Source organism: Aulonocara stuartgranti (genome assembly GCF_965226115.1).
Source record: "Aulonocara stuartgranti genome assembly, chromosome: 15".
Lineage (NCBI taxonomy): Eukaryota > Metazoa > Chordata > Actinopteri > Cichliformes > Cichlidae > Aulonocara > Aulonocara stuartgranti.
In genome coordinates, this window is record NC_138951.1 from 38,782,507 (window position 1) to 38,809,413 (window position 26,907).

The following is a 26,907-nucleotide window of genomic DNA, read 5'->3' on the forward strand; positions in this document are numbered from 1 at the left end:
CACCTTGATTTTGGGGGAAAAAAGTAAATGTTTTGTAAAACTGAGCAGCTGAAGATGGGTGCTTCACAAACCACCACAGGCTCAGCTGCAGGAGCTCCGTGTTGTCATTGATGAGCTGAGTACCAGTTGATACACTTACCCACAAAAGAGGGGCACACAGGTAGAGTGCAAATACGTAGATCATTCTGCTAAAGTGGTGTGACATTTATACCTCTGGCTGCATGTCTCTTGTGAAACACGCACTGTTAGAATTAAAAAGTATCCACTATGAGGTCATTCAATGGAAATGTCTGTTTTTCTGTCCCTTAAAGAAATATTACACTTAAAAAAATGGTAAATGGTAAATGGCCTGTATTTATATAGCGCTTTACTAGTCCCTAAGGACCCCAAAGCGCTTTACATATCCAGTCATCCACCCATTCACACACACATTCACAAATGCTTCAAAGTTACAAATTATTTATTTCCTAAAATGAAACAATGTTATTTGAACAAGTACACCTTCCATCACTTTGACAGTATTGGTTATTAAATCAGTTATACATCAATTCAAGCACAATATGAGTGCTTGTGGCCACAGCTTTGCTTTTATGTTAAAAATATTTTTTTTACCATTTAAAATGCAATATTTTTTTTAAATAAATATGACTGACACCATGTGGTTTGATGCCCTGTAGCAGCCATTTTGTAAAAGGCATTTTTCATGAAAATTGTCACTGGCATGTTCCCTTACATAACACTAGAGCCCTTACTTAATAACTGGATCTTGGTAACACCAGTGACTTTATTTGACTGTGCAAATAAACTTGATCAAAAGCTGTTCATGCAGTTCTTTCAAGCATCAATGGTTCTTAAAGTACTGTATACCGCAGCTGTGTGCCATATGTGTCCCCAGATGTGTGTCACTGGTGTTACTGTGTGTTTTCCCCCCGGCACATTAAACACAATAAATTGATAATTTTACATCTATCAATTTTTTTTAGACTTCAGGGTTAAGATCAAAAGGAGTCCATCATTACTCATTTTTAACTCTTATTCTAATAATTTCATTGTTGTAGCAAATAAATGTCACACTTTTAACAAAGCTGATTGAAAATGGTAATCTCATCCGGATTTGTTGCGTTCCTCTTCTTCTGTGACTAAATGTGCTGAGAGATTGAAGAAGTAATATTTCCTGAGGTTTTAAATGCCTTTCATCGTACTCCTGTTGAAGCATGTAAATTATGTAGAAAGTGTTGTTGGTGAAAGTGAAGTGTCATTTTTTCTTATTTAACTGTTTTCAAGACACTTTTGTTGCTTTTTGCTTTCTTTATTTCTTTCTCTTTTTTAAATAAAGCAAGCAATTGATCAGAGTTGCCGAAGGAGTAAGGTAAATGTACAAAAATTATTTAAAAAATCATTAAATCATTAAAATCATTAAGCTGTCATTTTTGAGAATATGTGAAGTCAAAAAGTTATATTGTAATATTGTTGTAGTGTTTAAAAATGTGAAAAATAAATACATTTTAGCACGTTTATGTAGAATTGACCCTATCAATTAAAGGTGACAGCCTACGTTATTTTTAGATAATTATAATCTTGTTATTGTTATGGGGTTTTGTCTTTTGTAAGTTTTTTTTAAATGGCTTGTCTTTGTAAAAATCTGTCCTTTCCGAGCGCAAAAACGCAGCACCAGATGAAAAAAATGAAATCTCGTTTAGAAATCCCGCGATATGTCGCGTCGACCAGACCCGCTAGTAGCGCTGTTACCCCGCCGCCCAACCAGTCAGTGTACAACCGGGGAGAGAGTAGACATGCAGGATCCTGACTAGATTTCTCCGGAGTTTGAGGACGAGCACTGAGTTATGACGGAGTGCACCATTAAACCAGGGTCTGTGTTTTGTAACTGAATCGTATAAATCACAGAATAAGAAAACCAGCGCAGGAGAAATAGTTGAAAGCCAGCACCGGTCTGACAGTCAGCGTGTGGGAATGGCAGCTCCCCGGCCGATAAAAGGCATCCTGAAAAACAAGAACAGCGCTACAAACAAGTCGCTGCCCGACGATGAGCCAAAAGAGATTACAGAACAAGTCCCGGGGCTCTCGGAGGATGACCAACAGTAAGTTTTGCCTGAGCTGTGCTGAGGCTGGTAGCCGAGTAACGTTAGCTAACGATGGCTAAACACTTGTTAGCCTTTCTAACGTTACCCCGCTCTCACCCCATTGGCTGTTAATGTTTGCCGGCAATGTGTGGTGCCGAATCGAGAACTTTCTGGGTGTTTCTGTAACTATCAGACAGTGATGTCTTGTCTCTGATTTAAACCTTGATGGGAGGTATGACCGAGCGCTAACGTTTACACGGTGTAAATTAGTGTAAATTACACCCCCTTCGAAGCAGGTTAGCCTGTAATAAACAATCACCACATGCAGTGTGACTGTAACGCCTGCTAACAAACGGTTATTCTGTTAGAGGTTTCAGTGCCCATCACTGTGTAGTAGCATGAATCAGCACTAGTAAAAGAAGGTGTGGAGCTGTTACCGCGATAGTGACAGCTCTCAGATGACCATTACCATAATAGGCATAATAACGTGAAGTTGGGCAAAAAGTGGCGCGTTTACGCATGGATGTGTAGACTAATGTATTGCGAGAGGATCGAGGATTTTCATGACCTAATCTAAGGCCATTAATTTCATCAACCTTCTCTGCCAGTGATTTTAAGCAGCAAGTGGTTTGTTTTATGGTTATGGATCAAGATTTGGATAAGGAAAAAAACCTCTGCATGTTAAAGAAATACACTGCATGCGATGCATGTCTAATGCAAGCACCGTGTAACACTTTGCCTGTTAAAGGATGTATTAGAGTGATCGATATCTACGACATTTACAGCACAGCTACAATCAACACCCTGTTACTAGACCACACTGTCCCTACGGCTTAAACTTTATACTAAATACTACGTGTTGCCAAAGATTTGATTAGTCTGCCAGACTTCAGATTTGTGTCCTCTTTCATTTTCCTCTGATATTTATGTCTGACACTGACATTATCACTGAAACAACTGTCTGTGGTAAACATGGTCGTCCTCATGCATGTTTCGAAAAGCAAAAGAAATATGTTGTATCACTTAAGAAAAACAAACCTTAAAAAACAAACTAGAAACGATCATATTTTCTGAAGCAGTTCATCGGCATATAGAATTGCTCAGCAAAGCATGAAAGGACAGGACATTAGCAGTCACAAACATCATGTTACTTTGAGTAAGATCCTGAATGCATCACTTTATGCTACCTCAAGCTTTTGCATTTTTGATACACTGCCAGAGCACCACAAATCTGCTGTGGGGGGAAAATCAAGGATTCTGATTCACTTTAGTCAAGGTGATTATTATTCTGCTCTTTCAAGGGTTGAATTCAGTACCATACTGTAAACCATACCTTCAACAGACCTGAAACAGCTGCTGCAAGCCAGGAGACAGGACATCCAAATCATCAGCATATATCAAATGGTTAATAAGGCTCTCCCTGATTTAGTGTTTTAGAAAGACTATCCTTATATAAGTTGAAGAGAACAGGTGACAGTATCCCACCTAGTCAAATAAAAAGGGTGTAGATGCGCTCCTGCCTCACTGAACTCAGATTGATATGAACAGCAATAATGTGGGATTCTTATCAGATATGAGGGGGGACACACTCACATCTCATAACACTGCTGTTGAATATTCATGAGGCTCGGTATAACCTCTGCTTTCTGAACACATCTAATTTGACCTTTATTTCCAGCTGCCTATCAGATTTTATGGGCACCTCACGTTATTTGGCTTAACATCCAACTTCATGTTGGCCAGCGCGACTGCTCACATAACCACTAGTAGTAAAGGATATCAAGGATGGGGGTGGGGTTGCTTCAGATTCGGGACCATTGCAGGGCAAATAAATCAGAGTGGGCCAATAGTCTCACAGGGACGTGACTAGGGTACCTAATGAAATGCTGATATGCAGAAACCGGTGCAGAGAACTGCTTAATCAGCCATCCTGTTGCCTGTTAGGTACTTGTGCTGAGGATTGAGTTGACAAGAGCTGCAGGTTATCTTCTCTCTGTCTGGAGCCTCACCTTCTCATATGCATTTGACTGTGGCAGGGAACATGAACCAAATGACCGAATCCAGTTAGGTCATTTCCACAGCCAACTTTCTGTTTTCTCTCTGGCCTCAGGCAACTGTGCGTAAGCAAACTTTTGAAGCTGTTGAATTAGGTTGTATTAGTGCCAACAAGGTCAAATTTTAACAAAGGGACCATATATAAGTAAGCAAGGTGGTTCCATTTGGCTCTGCTGTTTTTTGATTATCCCGGTAATGTGTGACATTAGGAGACGTGGCATAGTGTGATCGAGGAGTGGACACAAATCCTAATAAGATCAAAAATGGTGACTTAGTCGGGTATTTGTGACAGGAGGAATACCTGAAGCAAAAAAGAATAACGTTTGCACAGGAAGTTATCAAGGTTAATGCAGAGAGGTTCAGATCCCTCATTAGTGAACCCTTGAGCAAGTTTGAGTCACTGCAAAGCACATTTGCTGTATGGGCTAAACTTTTAAAAAATTAACCCTGCTTACAGGATACAGCTTTACATATGTTGATGTGATGAAGTCAATAAAATGAATGTACACAACATATGAGGGCTTTTGAGGCACTACATGAAATGAGTTCTGTGTGCTTTATAGTCATGGACATTTATTAACACCACCCACCTGCCAAATGCTGCTACATTTTTGGGAGCTCACTGGACTCTATCAATAACAGCATTTATCATGTTCATGAATAAACCCTCCACATGTCTTACTGGTTACTTTCAAAGGGTAACCATCCAGTTCTTTTTACTTGGCAGAGGCTAACTGTGATTTACCATCCACTGTGCCTGCTGTTTATCCTGTGCCATCACGTCTAGACAGGAGGAGCTCTCTCTGAGCTGCAGCATGAGAAATTAGGCCATACCAGGATGGCAGTTAATAGTGAATTCCTAATTCAACAGTGAATCAAGCTTTTTCTGTACTGTTCTAAAAATAGCCTCTCTTTGACTGACGAGGAAGTGGAGGAAAAAGTTTTCTGGATGGATCCCGTGTGCAGCCAAGCACCAAATCCATGGAGAACTCGAGCTGGACCGTGTCAACACTGTCTGCATGCAGAGCATCCATGCTCTCATATTGTACCAATATAGATGTTAATGTTTTGTCTTCAAACATTTTTCATAATTTTCAAAACCTTGGGTAAATGCTCGTCATCCCCTCCCCCCAAAACAAATAAACAACAAAATAAATCAAAACAAAAAAGCCACAAGATATAATAATCAAGTTGTTTATTTAGTCTGATAGATATTGTTGAGAATCAAATGGTTAAGCAACACAGGAAGATGTAATGCACAATAAAGCTGATTTCAGAATCATCTAGAGTTTTAAAGCCTTATCAGTCCAGGGTTTCTATCTCTAAATGGGACTTTTTTTGGGGGGGGGGGGGGGGGCGGTTACACATGTACATCACTGGTTTGCGTATAGTTAAAGCAATGACTCTGTATTACCTTACTCAACAGAGATGGTCTTGTTATTTTTGGCCATTTGTTAAATATCAGTGTTTTTAAGATAAGATAAGATAACCTTTATTAGTCCCACACGTGGGAAATTTGTTTTGTCACAGCAGGAAGTGGACAGTGCAAAAGTTATGAGGCAAAAATTAGAATACAATAAGAATAAATACAGTACACAGCTGTACAGAATAGAATAAAATAAAATACTATATACAGTAGAATAAAATAAAATAAATATACAATAAGATAAAAATAGAATACAAATACAAATACTATATACAACTGAGTAAAAATACAACGATGACAGAAAGGATTATTGCACTTAGTATTATTGCATATGTATGGATGTGTGTGCTTGATCAGTTAAAGTCTTTATTATGGAGTCTGACAGCAGTGGGGAGGAAAGACCTGCGAAATCTCTCCGTCCCACACCGTGGGTGCCGCAGTCTCCCACTGAAGGAGCTGCTCAGTGCTGTCACAGTCTGCTGCATGGGGTGGGAGATGTTATCCATCAGGGATGACAGCTTAGCCGCCGTTCTCCTGTCACTCACCACCTCCACTGGGTCCAGAGGGCATCCTAGAACAGAGCTGGCCCTTCGGATCACCCTGTTCAGTCTCTTCCTGTCCCCAGCAGAGATGCTGCCGCCCCAGCAGACCACACCATAAAAGATAGCAGAAGCCACAACAGAGTCATAGAAGGTCTTCAGGAGTGGGCCCTCCACTCCAAACGACCTGAGTCTCCGCAGCAGGTACAGCCTGCTCTGCCCTTTCCTGTAGAGGGCGTCTGAGTTATGAGTCCAGTCCAGTCTATTGTTCAGATGAACACCAAGGTACCTGTAGCTGTCCACAGCCTCAATGTCCATACCTTGGATGTTCAGTGGTTGCAGTGGAGAATGCTTGTGCCTGCGGAAGTCTACCACCAGTTCCTTGGTTTTACTGGCGTTGATCTGGAGGTAGTTCAGCTGGCACCAGTCCACAAAGTCTTGGGTCAGACCTCTGTACTCCTTGTCGTCCCCATCAGTGATGAGGCCGACTATTGCAGAGTCATCAGAGAACTTCTGCAGGAAGCACTGGGTGGAATTGTGGGAGAAGTCTGCAGTGTAGATGGTGAAGAGGAACGGAGCCAGAACCGTTCCCTGTGGGGCCCCCGTACTGCAGACGACCCTGTCCGACACACAGCCCTGAGTCCTCACATACTGTGGTCGGTCGGTGAGGTAGTCCAGGATCCAGGATTTGTTTTGTTTTTTAAATGCTTGTATTTTTATCTCTGTCCTAATGAGTGTCCTGTATTTGGAGGTCAAAATCTCCTTCATAGGTACCAGCACAGCGTTACAAAGCAGGTTTTTTTTTTTTTTTTTTTAAACATCCCAATAGTCAGTGTGTGCATGAATGTATTTAAAGGCTTATTATCTGAAGGTTTTATTGTAGAATACAGGCAGTTTATATACCGAATGATTTGCCCTGTTGAGTGTCATTCACAAAAGAGTTGGTAAGGCTAATTTCTGCCATGATTTTAAGTTGGCAGCACTAACAAAGAGCAACAGCACAAACATGTTCTCCTTCTTATCATCTTCAATTGTATAAAACATCCCATTCCCTCCACCAGCTCGCTCTGCCAGCAGGATATCCTGAAGTAGCTTTACAAAAACCCACCATTCATTTATGTGACCACCTGTCCGTGTTTACGCGCTTCATGCACTCTCAGTCTGACTCTGTGGTTTACAGTCAGTGCGATGCACCTTTTTAGAATTTTTTTTCTTTATCATCTCTTAGATGAAACAAACAGGATCCGCTATTCCAGCAATTTGTGTTCATGGACATGAATTGGGGCCTTTTTATCATGACCTTTGGCACAAATACAAAGTTTTGTGTTTCAGTAGAAAGATTGGCATGTCTGAATGAGCTGTTGTTCACAAGAATCTTGGACACGTTACCATGGTGACCATGAAAACAGTTCTAAAATAACTAGCAGCCATTGCATTTTTAGCCCAAGCTGTGATTTTCTTTTTCCAAACCTAACCAAGTTATGTATTTTGAATTAATCACATATTATGTGTTAATAAATAATGCAAAAGTGTGAATGGTATGTGACTCCTATATGGCTCTGATGTGAGCGGAAAAAGGAGTCGCTCCGTCAACAACCCCCAGCCACTAGGGCTGCTCGATTATGGCAAAAATGATAATCACGATTATTTTCACTGAAATTGAGATCACGATTATTTGACGATATTTATTTAACCCTTTAAGACCTACTATAGAACCAAGTCCACCAGAGCTTATATTATTTTTATTTATTTTTTTTACATGCTGTAGTGCCATTTGTGGGAGCATTTCAAGTTGCTATACATCAATACAACTGTTATAGCCCATATTTTAATAATATGTATGCATTAAGTGCATAGTAATTACATAAATTGCAAAAAAGTGCAATAAACTACAAAAAAAAATTGAAAATCGCTTTTGTTTTGTTTACATATATTTCTACTTGGAGAAATTTAAGAGGTTTATCCCTCAAAACTTTAAATACAATAAAGTTGCAAAAAATAGTTTCCCACCACAGGAAATTTATTTTGAGTGTCTTCATAGTTTTATTTTGGAGATACAGCAATTTTTATATACTGCAGGAAAAACAAAAAACAATCCTATGATGCAAATTTGCAAAGAAAACAGCATGTGCATCATTTCACTGTGGGAAGTGTTACGAACAGCTGATAGGAACGGCAAAGCGTGTTTCTGGAATATTATGCTTTTGTTCCTGCAAGCGCTTTTTATGCAGTTTTTGCAAAGCTATATGTGGAAGGAAACCGTGACCGAGGACAAGCTGATGGCATCAGATGTAAGTACAACTCCTCCGGTTTCATATGCAAAACAAATTATTGCGCTAGCTTACACGGTTCAGGTTCTACAGGGATTTAAAAATAGTTACGCAAAACGGAGCGTGCTGCTCTGACCGGCTTTAAAGGGTTAACAATAACTTTAAAAAAATAATATAAAATAGTGTGCAACACCACTGAAGTTTTTTTTTTTTTTTTTTTTAACTCTTTTCAACCAACGGCAGTCACTCTCCAAATAACTTCTGCTTAACTTTCTGAGCTTCCCTCGGGTCCTCTTAATCAGCGGTCTCCAACCTTTTTTGCGCCACGGACGGTTTATGCCCGACAATATTTTCACGGACCGGCCTTTAAGGTGTCGCGGATAAATGAGGGAGGGGCTAATAATCGGCTCAGTCATTTTTAATGATCGTTGAAAGCCCAGATCGTAATCGTGATTAAAATTCGATTAATTGAGCAGCCCTACCAGCCACCCCTAAATGTGGGTGAAGTTGTCTTTTTTTTGTTTTGCTTTTTTTTAAAGCAGAAAATGTTGATCTTGTGTTGTACGTGGACCAAGATCATTACAAACACGACAGAGCAGATTCAATTCAAGAAAACAAAACACATGTCCACAGACATGAGTTTGCAGAGCAGCAGGTGTGACAGCTTTACAAACTGCCACGAGATTGCTTTGGATTTGAAAAAGCAAAGATAAATCTTAGAAGAAAATAAAGTAATAGGGTTCATTAGAAGCGGGGATTATATTCCTTCTGCATTCAAGGCTAAAAAACAAGCACTGTTCCTTGTCCCTTTAATCACCCACTGCTATTTAGTTAACAGTAATGTCTGAGTCTCACACCCAGTCATATATAATTCATTGATGCCTCCATGAAATCCAACCTTTCCCTAACTGTCTCGCAGGCCTCATCATGGCTGTATGATGTAGTGTCAGACTGGTAGGCAGTGAATCTCTGATTTTCCATAACATGGATAGTAGACAAAACTTTGTTAACCTCTGGCTGTCATTTTACGCTCCTCTGTACAGGTCAGATGGGGTCAACTGTGTTTCCAGTTGAAACTGGAAACACAGTTGACCAGCCAGCTTTTTTATCGAGGAAAGATCAACAGGTGTCTAACAGCCTCTTGTCTACCAGGTTAAAGTGTGACCACAGCTTTTTTTAAGAAGCAGTAAAATGTGCAGATATCTTACTCTTTTGTGGCACATGGCCCAGGAGTGGGTCGTAATTTAGTGTTATACCACCTGCGGGTGTAGTTTTGTTCAGATAAAATGAAACATTTGACCTTTGAAGTTTAGGATTCGTGACGTCATCGTGATTGCCAGTGCATTTAATTTGTGTTCCACCCTGCTCCGCTTCTCCCCTGAACATTTTCCTCTACAGTCTGAGCAGATCAGAGGAGCTTAAGGAATAGTTTTCGTCCTAATTCTAGCTGGCCGTCTCTCAAACTTTGTGTAATCTTTTTCTGTGCTGTACCCAAGGGTGCGCACACTTGTTAAGTATATATCTTAATAATTCTCACTGTATTATCACTGACCTGCCAAATGAGTAATCAAAAAGTTGCTGTGTTGTCTAATAATTGTGAGACTATTTGGCTGTGACCATCTGTAAATGCAAGCAGATATAGGCCACTTTTACCAGTGTGGTTTACAGTAGATCAGTTGGAGGGGACAAAGGGAAAATGATAACGACTACATAAATGTTCAAATGGTTGTCTACGTTATCTTTTCTATTGCTTGCTCAACAGTTTGCAGTCAGCAGATGGATTTAATAGGAGGTTATCTTAACCATGAGTTATCCTTATTTGCTCACACAAACCTGGTATTGGCTTGCTTTGTTTTTTCTCCTCTCACACCACCACAGTCTGCACAGCAGTAACTGAGGAGGTGGCTCATGGCCTTCTTTTCAGGCCGTCTGCCTGTTGTGTGGTCTTGATCAGAGCTGATATTTGGTGAAATTCAAAGTTAAACTGGGACACCTGTAAAAACTGATTAGCTCTTCCCTGTGGCTGGTATTCATTTCCTTCCCTGGCTGCTACTGCTTTAATGCTAATTTTCCACGCTCCCTGTTGTAAATATTTAATTTGGCACTTTCATTTGGTTTAATTAAGCGTTCCCTTTGGCACGCTTCCTTTTTATGTTGTTTCCCCGTGAGCCAGGTCATGGCACTCACTTAGAGTACTCAGGAAGCAGTATATTTTGTGAATTTATACTGACCTCTGTTTATAAACTGTGCCTGCTGCTGTTACTGCTGGCGGGCTGATGCTGCGGTAGAGGGCACAGGGGCTGGACCTTTCCTCACCGCCCTCTGCCTATGCCACCTGATAGCACGGCTCAGCTCGCAGTGATGACTCACTCTATTTAATGAGTTTTCCTGAAGCGTTATGTCGCCAGCTGTTGACCACCTTCGAGAGGAAGTCATCATCACATAAGAGAGAGAGCTCTATATTTAGTGTGTACTAGTAGTTGGTTGTGTCCTGTTTTTTCTTTGCGTGCAGAGGCAGGTGCTTCATCTTTGCACTACAATTTTCACGATGCTCTTAATGACTTAGTGAAGATGTTTGGTGGGAATGAAACAGAGGGGTCTGCTTCTGTTTTTTCTTTTTTTTATAAATATAAATGAAACACTAGAGTGAAGTAAACAAAACACTAATGTGCAAAATCCTGTTTATTTCCAAGACCCTAGTCTGCTGTTATGTTGCTGAAGCTCTGCTTGTCTTTAGTCTTGTCTGATTTGACTCTTGCAGCTGAAATTTTCCCCAACTTGTCAAGTAGGAAGAAAGGAGCCACAGCAATCTCAGGTCATGAATACTTTGATGCAGATGAAAGCTTTGTGGTTGATATATTTGTAAAAAGTGCACATTGATTCTGTGCATTCATTCCAAAAGCAGCTTATTTAGAGTATTTTCTTCCACTGCTAGGCCACTTTGTGAGCCACAGTTCAGGCCAGCAGCATTGTCCCATTTGGTGCTCAAGTTTTAGCCAAACTTGGCGATTGGAAGGTTTATATCAGTATTGAGATCTACTAATCCTCTGTTCCAATCCTCTGTTTTGATGTGTCATTGTGACAAGCCAGGAGATCTACCTGTTCTTCCAGTGGAGTTCCTTTTTGAATTTGTCTTGTAAGTCTGAGATTAGCCGTAATCCATGTATGGGAAAGCTACATCAGCCTGGCCCAGCCCGGACATCGCAGGGCCTTTGCTTTGGTTTGGGAACAGCAGTGGGTGAAGTCCTCCAACAGTTGATTCTTTTGTCATAATGCACAAAAATTAAAGTTGCCTTGGAATGCATCGCAACATCCTGACAGTAAAAATAAGCTGTTACGTTGGAGGGTTGGGCGGTGGCACTTCTGTGAGGTTGGTGAGCACCAAGCATTTTGGCAGCTGATTTCTCCACCGCCCAGCTGTGTACCACTGTTAGCATGGTGACATAATAGGGACAATGTTGCACATGTATCTGATCTGTTTACATTAAAAAAACACTGACTATGCCCTCTTTCCTAATGTCGTCAGGAAAGGCAGCGCGCCGGATTGACCAGGGAGATGCGTGCTGTCTGTCATGCCTCTCACGCATGAAAAGGAGAGAGTTTGTCATCCTATAATCACTTAATCTGAGGCAGTCCCCATCATGACAGGCAAACATCTCGTGTAGTCTGAGTTCAGCATGAGTCCAACTGTTTAGAAATTGACATAAACGCAGCTCTTGTGTTTGAAGCTTTCATGTAAACAGTTTAATGAACCAGTTCATTCACATCAAGCAGTTGTAGCGCTCAAGTCTGTGGAGCTTTTTTGGCTTGTCGCAGGAGGCGGTGGATTAAGCATCTCCTGCCTCCCACTCCTTCCTGTCTCCCGTGATACTTGACCTTTTGTTCCATGAACAAAGTCAAGATGTGGTACCTTAGCAGAAGAAAGCAGAGCTGGGTTAACCAGACCCTGATAACCTTGAATTGAGGCTGTTTGGCTGAACATGTCTGGAATTAGAAGTTTTAAATGTGTGAAAAGTAGAAAGTTTCCTTGGCTTGGAATAAACTGAAAGGAGAAAGAAATGTGAATATAAAATGGAAATTATTACAAGTAAGTCTACAGAAATCTGCCAAACTCTTGGCAGTGCAAAAACATCTTCTTCTGTGAGTTAAAAGAAACAGTTCCAGCATCACTCCTCTTGGCAGGTGGCAGGTGTTCTCTTTATCCTCCTGAGCAAAAATTCAAATTCAGCACTGATTTGCTGTCTTTGTCTCAGTTCATTTCCTCTAAGGATTTGAAAGGGTAGCACGGATTAGTGTAATTTTTGAACAAAACAAAGCCGAGGTGAAAACCTTATTCCCCAGATGAGAATAAAACCATTTGAGGGATTAGAAGCAGACGTGCTAAAGAGAGATGGAACCAGAATCAACTCTTGATGCGATTGTTTCAAATGAGTCAGTTGTTGGACTTTTGGCCTCATTCACTCACAGCTGATAAGCCTCACCACCCACTTAAACCCACACCCTCATCTGCAATGTGTTACCTTGACACAAAAGCAAAGGCCGTGGCACTTCCTGGTAGTTGCTGGGACAAACTGGTGCGGAGGACATTTCTGGGCCGTGTGTGTGTGTTTGTGTGTGTGTGTTCCCAAAATAATGCGGTCTGAGTGAAAACTGGGGCACATTCAGTCCTAGATTAAATCTGTTCACTCGTCTCCCTGGAGGAAACTGGGATGGGATGGTAGCTGGGTGCGCAGTGGTCCACATTGAGTGACTGTCTGTTTAACCCTTCTTCTTCCATCCATTTTACAGGAAGAAGTCCCAGAAATGGGATGAGATGAACATCCTGGCCACATACCATCCACCTGACAAAGATTACGGCCTGATGAAGATCGATGAACCCAGCACACCTTACAACAGGTTCAAAATATCATTTTAAATATTACTAAAACAGCACTCTACAGGGCAGTTTATCATTCGTTTCTTTTTCTATAGAGGTGCCTGACTGTTCAGGACTTTTTCTTGCCCTGCTTTCATTATCCACTTTATAAACTTCTCTTTCAGGATGATTGGGGATGACGAAGATGAAGGGGCACTGAGTGACTCAGACGGCCAAAGTGGACTTGCAGTCGATGACCTGGCATCAAAGTAAGAATTGAACTTGAGCGCTGGGAGACAAATGCAAATGAAAAGCGAGGGTGCAGCTGATTGTAGACGCTATCATTGTTGTCCTTCAATGGGAATGTGCATAAAAATGACTCCGATGGCTTTCAGACACTGAGCGCCATGTTACTGCACAATTAGTCCCAGTGACAGAACTTGTAGTAATATTCTGATCCACAAACATATGAAGCAGTCTGTGTGTTTTTCTTAACAGCTGTTCCATTCAGTTAAAGTATGACTTCAAATATACTCCGATGAATAAGTGTTTTTACTTAAATGTATGCTGGAAGTTGGAAGGACTATAATGCCAGCATATAGTCACATCCTGCTGATTCGTTTTTAAATATGTGACCTATTGCAAGTAGTTTCGGTGACCACTTTGAATTGCAAGGGAATCAATCGCACATCAGGTGGGAAGCAACCTGTCTCCAACCAAGGTTGGCAAATAATTGCCATCTGATCGTCAATCAGAGCCACCGAGTGCAACTTGTCTACGATGCTTTGCAATGAGAGTTGACTCAACTTGTTGCCACCTGGGTATATTCATGTATAAAAGCAAGGCTATTGAGTGCCTGTGTCACCTTGCAGTTATCTGCCATGCTGCAGCAACAGTGTCCCTATTTGTAAAGGAATTAGCTTCAGATTTGTGAGGTTATCACGGATGATGAAGTCAAATAAGAGTAGGAACGGAAATAAGCTTCTTTTTTTCAGGGTTGTATTGGGCTTATAAGTATTTGGTGATGACAACAGATGTAAACACGATTTGCTTATCAATGAGTTTGAGGTGCTTTCTTTCATGGACATCTTATTACTGCTTATGCTAACAAACCCCCAGCTAACATTGCAGGTTCTTCTGCTGTCCTCAGGCTGGGGCTAAACCCTGTTTTTGGTCTGCCAACAAATTTCTTCTATACTGTAACACGCTTGCTAAAGCCACTATGGCACTGTCTGTATTTGAAATCTGAGAATTTTACAGTATGTGTGTTATCAAACCCAGTTTGAATGCACTCCACATGTAATCTCTTGGAGTGAAAATACTGAATTAGGAGCTGAAGCTTGAGGGCATACTGAAGATAGGTGCTTTTACAAAACAAGTGATTTGTGTCATAATTCATGGACACAAATGGAAAGCAGGAGGGCGGATAACATCTTATTGTCTCCTGCTATTGCGATCCAAAAGGTCTGTGTTCAGAAGCCACTCCGAGCCGTGATGCGGACGCTAACGGGAAGCTCAAGAAGCGTGTCCGCTGCGAGTTACTGTGCTTACATAAGCGTATCGGCGCAGTTGGGGATGAGCTCGTTCGAGTGTGTGTGCTCCAGAGTGTAGCGATTAGCTTCAGGCTTGGAAGTCAATTAGCCTCCTTTGTTTGCTTGTGCAATGAGTGCCAGCCATTGTTTTACACTAAACCCTCCAGATAGTGCAGCAGCTGCTCTCTTCCTCTGCGCTCTTCCTCGTTTAGATCCTCAGCATCCACTCTCTCTCTCGCTCCCGTCATCCATCAGTTATCCAACTGTGCTTTTCCTGTGCTACCTTTGCTTCTTAACTGTATCTCACGTGCCATCTCTCTTCCTCTTGTCTTCACAATGCTTCGCCAGCATTGTTTCAGCACATAGAAACAGCTCTCGAGCTGGTTGGTTGGAGAGCAGTTGCACAGTAAATGGGAGCTTCCCCGTGGGCACTTTCACATTTTCACTACCATCCACTCAGCCATGACTCGTTATTCATTTTGTCCACCTCTGTTAAAGCTCTTTGTTATTTTTATCTCATGCTTGAGTACTCGCACACTCTCATCCCTGCACTTTTCACTCTGCCTACTCGTTTTTCCACCTCCCCTAATGCCTCTCCTGCTTTGTTTCTCTCCAGTTTATTTGTTTGTTTTAACCACTCACAGTGACTTTGAGGCTCTATCAGTCATTGCCTGTTTGCGTTTGGTTTCACACTTGTGTAATGGAGTGAAACCGAAATTAAGACAAGTAAAATTGGATTGTGAATCTCCTAATGTATGCCCTTTCTGTTTCTCTCTTAAGGCTGGTGGCAGCAGAGGGCTCAGAGCCTCGCTTCATGAAAGAAGAGGAGGAGAGCAGCGAGGAGGAGGAAGAGGAGCTCACTCCCGAAGAACAAGGTAGACATCCACTCAGATTTCAGTGGAATACTGCAATTTTTTTCTCTGAAGCCGTCATGGGCTTGCAGCCTATTTTGGCGTGTGCGTCCTGCAGTTCACCTGTTTATGTATTCCTTCCACCTCAACACAAAGTGTCCTACACAGCTGTGAGGGTGACTAAATGCAGAGTGACACTCCACAGCCAAGTGCTGGCAGAGAGGGGACAGACTGAGAAAGAGCTCAAGTGTTCGGTGTGCTCTTGACCTTCTGCTGACTTCTTACACACACACACACACACACACACACAGTGACTCTCTCTGTCAGCATGCGTTTAACTGTTCTCCCACCTTGCCCTTCTGTGCACACTCTCGGCACACTCCGCTCTCAGATGCAGAGCTGTATTAGGAGACACACACACACACACACACACACACACACACACACACACACACACACACACACACACACACACAGAATGTATTACTGTCGCTGGCTTTTATATTTATATCTGGCCCGTGCAGGCAACAGCGAGAGAACAGTCTGGAAAGTCACAAATCCGGTCAATATCCTCCCAACTGCAAGAGCATCATCAGCAGTTTTTGGACGTGCAGTTTAATCATGTGACACAACAGGATGATAAGATTTGTTAAAAGCAATAACAACAGATGTGTGTTAGTGCATGTTAATAGGATTGTCATTAAAGTACTCTAACACTGAATTTTCTACCACAGATTATCTGTTGTTAATTAAGTTAATTTATTTATGTAATGGACAAGCCCAAAGATGGGATTGGATGGGTTTTTTTGCAGTATAATAATCTGAAAATCTAATTAAATTAGAAGTAAACTATCCCGGGGTTTCATCTCAGTGGGACATGCCAGCGTGCAAAAGTAGCAGCGTTCATCCTCGACAATATTCATACAGTTTTATTATGCAGCCACAAAGTTATTTATTTTTTTAAATTATTAAATAGTCTTACATCAACAAGTACTGACACTAAATGTTTTTATTTGCTCTGTATTTCTGCGTACATGCAGTGTCTGAAATGGTTTAATTAGCCCACTGTTTCACACATTAGAAACTCTGCTTCTGCTTGGCCAAACCTCGTTGTAACCTTTACTGTCTCAGATGTGTGCATTAAATGCTGAGTTGGCCAGTGCCGCATCACTGACACTGTGAGGCGTAAACACAGGCCAGCAGCGCCTCTGTTAGGTCTCAAACAGGCTCCACACAAAACTGCTTACATTACACAAAGGCCAGCTGGATCAAACAGCAGAAATGCAGGAGTCGCGTAAACATTCACAACATCCACTCTGACTCACCGGTGAAGGTTATCAGTGTCCTCGAGGATGCGGTGTGGGCTAATCAAAGTCAATCGGAGCGTTTCCATGACCACAGGAGTACATGGCATTAGGGAAGGAATGAAAATTTCTGTGTTTAGTTGTTGATGGAGGAAGGATAGTGTTTGAGTCTGGAAGTGTAACTGGAACATTTCTCTTGGATGTCAGTGAAACCGATCCATATGATTGCTGAGGTTTTTGTGTGAAGATGTTGGCTTTCTTCTTTTAGTTGCTATAGCGACCCTCGCTGCAATGTCCAGACTGCAGGTCATGCCATGCTTGAGATTTTTTTTTTTTTTAAACAGGCACGTGTGTTTCCCTCTTATTCATTATTTTAGACCAAATAAAAAACTGCAGACACTTAAATTGTTGTCTATAGTTACTATATTGTCTATTGCAGATTGTTTACTGATGCCAGATGCAGATGTATTGTTGCATGCTTTTACAGTGCATCAACCTTTCCATGAGTCACAAGTAAAGCTCTGTTTTATCATTATAGTTATAACATGCCAGCATTGAACTCGCTGCTTTTGGCAAATTAAAGTGATTTCAAATGTCTCTGTCCCCTGTAGCCAAAAAGAAACAGTTTCAGATGATGAGGAAGATGCACTACAATGAGGGCCTAAACATCAAGCTAGCCCGCCAGCTCATCGCCAGCGAGCTAGAAGCTGACGAAGACGAGGAGATGAGAGATGACACGGAGGAGACGGAGGAGATCAGTGTTGACCCGCCACAGGAAGGTGAGGGGAGGGAGACTGCGGCCTGTTGGGTATTTGTTAGAGCAGTGATTCCCAAAGTGTGAGCTGGGGCCCCCTTGTGGGCACTTTGAATTCACTTTTTATTTGTATAAAAAGTGAATTCAAATTGGTAGTAGGAAGTGGTTAGTTTGTGATATTATTCATTATTCTTATTGTTTATGCCTCAACTCTTTGCATATGCCCAGGTAGCAATTTATAGCCAACAGCCTGTGTTTATGTTTTTTGAATAAAGTTTTCAAGGGAATACATTACTTGATTAGAGGATGAAAAAGCTGAATAAAATCAAAATATATCCACTCCTGTCTTTTCTCATGTCTTTCTTTCTTTCTTTCTCCAGCTGATTCTCTGGACTCATAGATGCCGTCTCCGACCTTCAGCCCTGCGTGTGTTTGTGTGTGCGTGTATTTGTCGACTCAAGAATCAGAAAGACAACGCTGCTGATGTTTTTAACACTGAGCAACACAGCAAAACACCGCTTCAACACCCATATAACAACTCTCAGCAGCCATTAAACTCCCGGTCACACGTCTGGCTCTACTTTTCCTTCCAACTGTGCAATATGACACACTGGTTTTTTCAGCCTCCACAGTCTGTACAACACACAAAAGAAGACTGTTGCTCCCTCCTCTTCCCTCTCCTGTTGCCAAGAATTTCTTCCTCCCGCCTCTTCTGAACTGGCGTCACAGTGAAGGGTGTGATTCTGACCCTGAATGGAGGATCAAGGCCTTTAAAAAAAAAAAAAAAAAAAAAAAAAAGTACCAGGACTCCCGTCTGGGCGCTCCACACGGCTCCTCTGTCGGCCACAGAGCCAGCACATCAGCCCTGGAGGAAGCCAGGGGAAACCCCACGACCTCTTCAAAGGCGTATCCGAGACATGACGACGGCTCCTTCACCGATGGCTGTGAATATTTTATTTTTTTTGGGTATGTTTTTGTTTTGCTTTATAACCCGCTGCTCTGTTGTGTTGTCCTTCCCCCTTCAGTACTGTCTGTGATAAAAGTTGGTCCAAATGATGACCAGTTTGTTTGTTTGCTTTCATCCACACTCACGTTTCTTAACAGTTATGCTGAAGACTTCTCATTAGTGTAATGGTATTAAAGTAAGTTGGGGATTCTGTATGTAGCCCACAAAGTTTAAATTTTGCCACCAAAATAATAATAATAATCAAAATTTGATGCCTTACATTGATTAAACTCCTGACATTTGTAATATGTAGAGCAGTGCATCTCAGATTGAGGGCTGTGCTGAGACGGCGTCTTGACCGTGGGGCTGTTGGGCTTTTTGGTTTATAAGCCACTACTTGCAGTGCCTCACCTCGATACTCTCCCATATGGCTACACATTAACTGTATTTACATCAGCACATTGATTTGTTTTTCCCCTGGTATTTCTCAGTTTCATCATTTCGGTTTTACAAACGTGCGTGCCTCATCAGCACCTGATCGAATCCACTGAGAAATTCGGCCTGTGTGACGTCTACTGAGGCACTTTTTTTCTTTTTCTTTTTTTAAATCAGACTAAACTAAAATCGGTTTGTTTTGCTGGTGCATGTTGGGATATGAGGGAAGATCAACGGTATGAGTGTTCTCTTATTTTCCTCGGCAGAGCAGTAACGGTAATTTAAACAGTGTTTTGGGGGCTGTATTGAAGTCTTGCTGCTGAGGTAAAACATCCACTGGAGCGCTGGCTCTGCTCTTGCGTAATTTGCCTACTGCATTAGAGCTTTGACAGAATCTGTGATTATGTTATTTAGTTTGTGTTTTAAGCTTCATCACACACCAGTTGTCGGACTTGTCGAGTATCTTGGTGTGATGCAGTTTGGGATCTCTGTAGAAGGAGATGCTGATGCTACTGACCTTAATGGAGACGTCGGAAGTGGCTTTCGATGGTTTTTTGTAATGTTTGGTGTTCCTGCAAGCGCCGAGGAAGTTGCAACGTAGTCTGACTCGAGTAACAGAGGAAAGAAAGCAAAGGTCCCGATCCCGACTACACACTGTACGACTTGAGTCTAGTAAACAAAGAGGAGGTGTTTGAAATGAAAAGCGTGCAGGAGCCTTGACCGTCTCGTGTTTGGAGCTTTCATTTCCCTCTGACCCTTTAATTCCTCACTGTGATTGAAAGTATTGAGCTTTATGTTGTGGGAATGCGGAAAATCATTGAAACATTTGGACTTCTGGATTTATTTTAAAGTCTTATATAAAAACACCTTCTAAGAGAAACTCTGTAAAGTGAGCAGCTAATTATCAAAGGGTTCTCATCAGGAAACAGGAAGTCGATGTTCTCTAGAAGCTCTTCTTCTTCGATGACTGAATCCATAGACTGATAGAAGAGTTCAGAGGACTTCATCTTCTCACTTAGATAAAAAGGACAAGATTAAAATCTGACACGATGACCCCGTAGGTGGTTATTACCCATCAAAAGAAAACGTGCCTCTCATGTATCTTTGTACATGTGTGTAAAATGAACATGATATGCCCCGTTGCTTGTTTCCCCCCCGGTTTGCTTTCTAAGGATGATAGACTGTTAAGCAGCCCCACGACTTTGCACTGTCTCAGAGTGACATGGATGTTGAATCTGTGTTTGTACTTTGTTTTGTTTTTTTTAAACTACCAGACTGCATGTTCTTTGCATCATCAGATTGTCTATATATTTTTTTCCTTTCTTTTTTTTGTCTCTGACCATTAAACACACGTTGTTAGGAATTCCTGTCGTGTGGTTTGTTTTGGAGCAAGAAAATCTGAACTAAACGTGTGTCTGTCTGATTAAAGCCACAAATTACACAGCTTTTCTTAACTGCAGCTCACACAACTGTTTGGTCCTCTAGTTTTTGGGTGTTTAAACTTTTTCTCTTGACATGAGTGTGAAGAGAGAGAGAGAAGCCATTTTAGGTCATCATTCAATTTTTTTTAAAGATTTTTTTCTAGTTTTTCTAGTTTTTTTGTTTTTTTTGTTTTTTTAAAAGAAAAAGCTGTAGAAAAATCCATATTTTAAGAAATAAATGTGTCCATTCCATTAACATACTTTCCCCCAAGTAGTCCTCATATAAGTTGGCAGAAATAAAAGTACCCATTTAAAAAAAAAAAAAAAAAAAAAAAAGTCTCTTGAACTCAGTTATAATACTTAACAATGACTTCGCAGATATTTGAAGCTTCTAACCTAACTGGACTTTTTATTAGCAATACACAGTTACTTTTTCCCCCTCGTACATTCAATCAGGTGCTGGAAACATTGGAGATTTTGGTCCACATGGACACGATCACGTCACACAGATACTGAAGATTTGTTGGCTGCACATCCGTGGTGTGAATCCTTTTCACCACATCACCAAGATGCTAGATTGGATTGAAATCTGGTGACTGTGGAAGCTGTTTGAGTGGAGGGAACTTATTGTTATTAGTTTAACGCACCTGTTTGGGATGATTTGAGCTATTTTGACCTGCTGCATTATCCTGCTGGAAGAAGCCATTTATGATGCCACTACTACCTGTAGTGATACGCGGCAGAATGAATCCATGCTTTCATGAAATTTTGGCACCACCATTTGAATGTGTCAGCAATGACCAGACTCATCAGACCAGGCAAAGTTTTTTCCAGTCTTTTATTGAGCAATTCATCTCTGTTAACCATAGAGATGGTTGTATGGGGAAATTCCCAGTTTCTTAAGCATTCAGACCAGCTTCTGGAGTACCAACAACGACGTTGCACTTAACATTGCCTTTTCCCCCAAATGTGATGCTCAGACGTGCATGGATAAATGGACTAAGCTGCTACTAAGCGATTAGCACATTAGACATTAGATAACAAGCAGCCAAACAGGTGTACCTAACACTAGTGCGTATATGCAATATTCAAAAAATCTTCAGGTCTGCTTTTTAACGTTAAGGTACTTTATTGCTGCCCAACAACCCCAGATTTATTTCAGAAGTCTGCACTGCATTATAGCACAGATAAAAATCTGTTTTTCCATTAAGCTGAAGCAGATATTCTGCCTGATTCCAGGTGATCTACTTTACATTAACCATGCTACAGTCCCATCACAGTTGACTTTCACTATATAATGACTGAGCTAATGGTGCGTAAACAAATTAAAAGTAAAAAAGCACATAAAATATATCAACAATGAAATTATTTCAAGCATATTTAAAGTTAGTGCCATACAGATTTTCTTTAAATAAGCAAAAAAAACAACAACAAAACAACAAAAAACAAACCCTCTTAACAGTAGGCTGCCACCAGATGGCGCTGTCGCACAAAACATCTCATCTTCCCGGAGGATTTCTAGTCATTCTCAGAGGATAAAGCTTGACATTCTCCGTGCAAAGGATTATTCTGCGTGTTTCGTCTGGTGTGTGTGTTTCCGGCAAGGAAAAAAGAAAAGAAATGCATCATCTGAGGTCCTATTCAGCCTCAAAGTGTCGCTGTACTGTAATCGAGGCAGGCGAACTTGTTTTCATTCCCGGGGAAAAGTGCTCATTATTCCACTCACTGTTTCTCGTGGAGGAGTGCTCGTGTACTTGAAGTGTAAAGCACAGTGGGGAACATCCCGTCCACCTCAGAGATCGTGTCGGCGATGAAAGAGCCATCACTCCTGCCTGTTTTCGAGGTTATGGACCAGCAAGATTATAATTGCTTTATAATTATAATAATAAAGATTCATATTTTATGCCAAACTAGAAAAAACAGGGAGTCTGTTTTGAGCAGAGCATATTTTCTTTACATATAAATTCATTTATATAAAAATATTTTCTATTAAAACAGTCTGAAAGCTTCAACGTCAATTTTAATATAACTTTATCATTCACACGCCTGGTTTCCAACATAAAACACGATACTGGCAAGAGTTAGTCAGCTGTATCAGTCACACCTGTAGGGAAATCATGGACACATTTAATGCAACACCTTCTGTGCACATTGCAGGTGCGGGAAATGTGAACCAGTGGCGATTCTAAGTTTAAACGTTTAGGGGAGCTCAGCTCTCATTCATGATGCCAGCAGTGCCTTGTAAATAAAATTAATGGAATATGCTGTTTGCAAATATAATCAGCCCTTTTTGCATTTGCACAACTCAGTTCAGTTGGATACACATTACAGTGTCACCTTCAAAAGCAATCTAAGCAGTTGGATGACCTATTGTAATGTCTGAGAATAATTCAGAGTGAATAATCAGACCTAATCCACCTGGTTTAACCTATTTTGGGTTTGAGCTTTTTTTTTTTTTTTTTAAGCTTAGGTTTAGATATCAAACCCGAGGCTAACCCTAGAAGAGCAGGTTGCAAAGCCAAAACCGATTACAGTACAGCACAGTGCTTAGTGAAATCATCGTCAATGAATCTGGGTAAAACAAAAGCTACAGCTTTATAATTTTTGGTGAATTTGACTACATGTCCACACTTCCGGTTTATTTTGCTCTTTCTCTGTCTTTATGCCGTCACCCAAAAGTTAAATGTTACAGTGAATAAAAGATATAAACGGATCCATATCAGTTCATAGCATAATTCAAAGTGAGTAAAGCCTGCAGCTGGACATTGATCTGGAGCTGTACTGTAAACAACCACTGAAGCCCAGTTTGCCCATAAAAGGATTTTTTTTTCTGTTTTACAAACTAAAAAAATAAAGTATATGTGAGCAGACTAGAGAATCATAATGATTTATGCTACATTAGCCAAATTTGTTTATGTTATTTTGTCAAATAAAAACATGCAGATGCTTTATAAGTCACAGTGATTTCCACGTGTTATCAGAACAGTTTGTACTTCTGTTATATTCCAGTTAAAGTGTGTTTTAAATCCACATCACTGATTTGTGTCATTACATTACCTCTTCATTAGGGGTGCACTGATAAATGGGTCTAAACTTATTGAAAAAACCTTCAATTATGTTTAATTTTGCTGACATAAAAGCAGTTAAATTAAAAGTTACTAAAGATACTAAAGTCAGCTTATCATTTGTGGGCTGATGGCTACGTCTTGTGGTGGTTTCCTAAAAGAAAATCAAAAGGAAAAGCTCTTTGGGACCATTGCACGTGACAGTATGAAGCAGGGCAATATCAGAGACTTTAAATGAGAAGGACTTTGGTAATAATCAGGGGAAAATATCTCTTCATTTCCAAATGTCCTGCACAGAATGTTTTGAGTGCAGAGTACAAGAAAACTGAAGGAAAGGAAAGTGAGAAAGATTTATTTTCACTTTCTCACAGGATGAAATATAAAGCACATGTATGTGTTAAAAAGATTAATAATAAATTTTGAAATATATTTAAGCTTTTATCCTTGGAAATGTTGTATTTAAATTAAAGTATATTTGCTATTCACATCCTAAATACCAAGCCTGCCATCTGCACAGTTTATTGTTTTTTTTATTTATAAGTTACTGTTTATTTGAAAATGTCAGACCACCTCCCAGCATCACTAATGTGTCCCACATTGTTTCTCTCGAACTGTGTCTTTATATGTTTTATAGAGTAATGTATATATAATGCAGTGAAAAGTATTTTCCCTCTTCTTCTTATTTTGCATATTTCCCACTTTTTTCTCATGTTTCAGATAATCTGATTTTTTTATATTAAACAAACCTGAGTAATTGTCTTTAAATAATCATTTTATTTATCAAGAGGAATAAAGTTATCCAAACCTACCTCTCCCTGTTACCTAATAACTATTTGTGCCACCCCGGGCAGCAAGAACTGCAAACAAGCATTTACAACAACTCACGATGAGGATTTTTTAGTCCACACTTTAAGGTCATGCTAAAGCATCTCAATTGCATTTAAGTCCTGACTGCGGTTAAGAAAACTGACAGAGTTTTCTTAATTTGTGGATAATGACTCTCACCATGGTTTGCTAAAGCCCCAAAGCCTTAGGAACGACTTTATAACCATTTCCAGACTGATAAATGCCAGTTTCTCATTTGTTCTGGAGTTTCTTTGGATTTTGGCACGATGTGCTGCTTTTTGAGATCTTTTATTTTGTTTTACTTTGTCAGACAAGGCCAGGTAGTTTTTTTTAACCCCCTTAACAAATGACATAATCATTTGAAAACTGCATTTTTTTTGTTTTCCTGGGTTATCTTTGTCTAATATTAAAACGTGTTTGACGATCTGAAACACGAAAGTCTGACAAATATGCAAAATAAATAATAATAAATAAATTAAATAAATTAACATAAGAAAGTAAAAAGGAGATAAATACTTTTTCCACAGCAGTGAATATTATAGATACTTTGAAGGATGCAATAATATCCTATATTCTTAGTTATTACTGGATCTATTTGTGAATTAGTTTATTCATTTACCGCTTATGTAGAAATAGCAAGGATTGTTGGGTCAAACCTTATTAAAAAAGTCAGTAATGAACTTTCATGAGTAGTTATTAGTTGTTATATAGTTGTCATATTCCTGCCTTGCGCGTTATTTTGTGAATTACATTTCAATACGTCCTCAGCAATGGGGCACATGCGCACTGGCCGGTGGATCCCTCTCTGACCACGACTGACGATCTTCGGAGTTGTGTGTGTGTAGTGTGTGCGCTCCACTCCCGCTGGCTGCTATGACCTAGCTACCGGACGACACTTTCCGTTTTTCCACGCTGACCCTTCCGCCTCAAACTGCAGTCCCCACACTCAACGTTACGGTCGTTTATGGTCGCATTACCGCCACTTTTTCATCGTAGCTGCTGGCCTCCGGGGCTAGCTGGCTAGCAGAGAGGGGGTGACGGAGTGGAGCCAGCTGGTCGGACAGAATCGGCAGCGTTAGCAAACAAGCTAATTAGCGAGAAAGACTCAGCCTGGATTATTGCCTTTAATCAAAAGAGAGCATAGGTCTGCGGCTTCACCCACTGCAGCAAAAATGAAGATAACTGTGGATTTCGAGGAGTGTTTGAAGGACTCCCCAAGGTTCAGGTGAGTGATGACAGCCAGGCTTTTTTATTGTCCCGTCCGCTGCTTTTTAATTTATTTATCTCAGGGGTAAAAGTATACGGCTAGCCGCCTGCTAAACCCTCACGCCAATCAGCAGTAAGTAGCTAGCTGTTCGTCGCCTGCTACTTTTCTATTTTTGTCCCTAAGAGAGCTGGGGCCAGTCTGGGAGGCTGCTGCTGGGACGAGGAAACCAAACAGAGACTCGCTGAGAGTCGTGGTGCAGTGGAAAGCTGCTCCAGCGCCTGTTTTTACCCCCAATATAAATTATGTAAACATAGTAAAATACATTAAATATGAACGCAGAGATTAGAGTCTGTCCCAGGATCCTTGACTGGCATGACCCTGCTTAATAGTGTATTTTTTCATGACAGCCAGCTTTGTGTTTACTGTGCGCAGCACTGCATCTGTAATTCACTTTTCTGTTTGATCACACTTATATTTCTAATTAGACCCAATGTCTATTTTCACTGTCCGCTCATTATCTTGCTTTTAAAGTAACCTGACACATTCATGATCGTTTCCATATAAAGACATATTAGTAGCGTAAGCAGTAAGCTTCTTTCCTCCTTCAGTTACGAGCTGATCAGTGAAAAAAAGACAAATCACTGGTGACTTTAAAAATAGTGTTACCGTCCATGTGACGTGTTCTCTGTGTGGTCATTTCTGAAATCACCCCCCCCCCCCCCCCCCACACACACACACACACACACACACTTCTTCTGAAATTTGTGTAAAAATGGCTCTCACCTCCCTCCTCTAACAGTGGCCTTGAACTGTCCAGTGTTTTGAGACAAAAAGCATCTTCCCCTCTTCCTCCCTGCACAGCCCCTCGCGCTCCCTTGCTGCTGCTGCAACATCCTCTCTCACAAAAACGAGGAACAGATGTTCGAAAGTTGTTGTTGCAGTTGTTGTTTTTCTGAGACTGAGCATTTCCTTTAGGATTGTATTCATAGGGCTGAACAAAGGGGAAATGTCCCAGTCGGTCGTTGTTGCCTGGTTTAAGGCTGTGTGACCACGATTGCTCCCTTTTACTCACTGTTTTAAATTGGACACATTATTACTATTAAAGCGCTCTAACTGGTGTGCTGCTTAGTGTGTCAGCTCATTGGTATTTGAGGTGTTCGAGGTGCTGCATGCTGCCACAGGCTTTGAAGCCCTCACCTCTTTGCGTCATCACACTTACGTTTGCTTTCATTGATTGTGGATAACAGAGCGCTGAGTCACTGCATACAGTTTGAAGTTTTCTATGTCAGCGAGGCAGTTTTTCAAACAAAGAAAGGAAAC

The 26,907-nt window shown here is 40.8% G+C and overlaps 2 protein-coding genes and 1 long non-coding RNA gene across 4 annotated transcripts in view; 2 read left to right on the forward strand and 1 right to left on the reverse strand.

Annotated features, from left to right (window-relative positions):
* Positions 1–1,726: 1,726 nt before the first annotated feature.
* On the forward strand, positions 1,727–20,411 carry ppp1r2 (protein phosphatase 1, regulatory (inhibitor) subunit 2). Its single transcript, XM_082505094.1, has 6 exons — positions 1,727–2,099; positions 13,160–13,267; positions 13,412–13,495; positions 15,539–15,633; positions 17,525–17,692; positions 18,048–20,411. Exons 1-6 carry the CDS (start codon positions 1,972–1,974, stop codon positions 18,065–18,067), a joined length of 603 nt encoding a protein of 200 aa, XP_082361220.1. The 5' UTR covers positions 1,727–1,971; the 3' UTR covers positions 18,068–20,411.
* LOC309688984 lies at positions 19,898–26,805 on the reverse strand. Its single transcript, XR_014271221.1, has 2 exons — positions 26,371–26,805; positions 19,898–22,301 (listed from the first exon to the last, which is right to left on the reverse strand). It is a non-coding gene; the product is annotated as an uncharacterized lncRNA (long non-coding RNA).
* LOC309688981 (arf-GAP with coiled-coil, ANK repeat and PH domain-containing protein 2-like) overlaps positions 25,141–26,907 on the forward strand; it is a 49,648-nt gene continuing 47,881 nt past the window's right edge. Inside the window, exon 1 of one of the 2 annotated variants that reach the window (XM_082505090.1) lies at positions 25,141–25,605. In XM_082505090.1, the coding sequence (XP_082361216.1) occupies positions 25,553–25,605 (53 nt within the window). In that variant the 5' untranslated portion in view covers positions 25,141–25,552. The remainder of the gene's footprint in view (positions 25,606–26,907) is intronic. The other variant, XM_082505091.1, reaches the window with a different exon arrangement.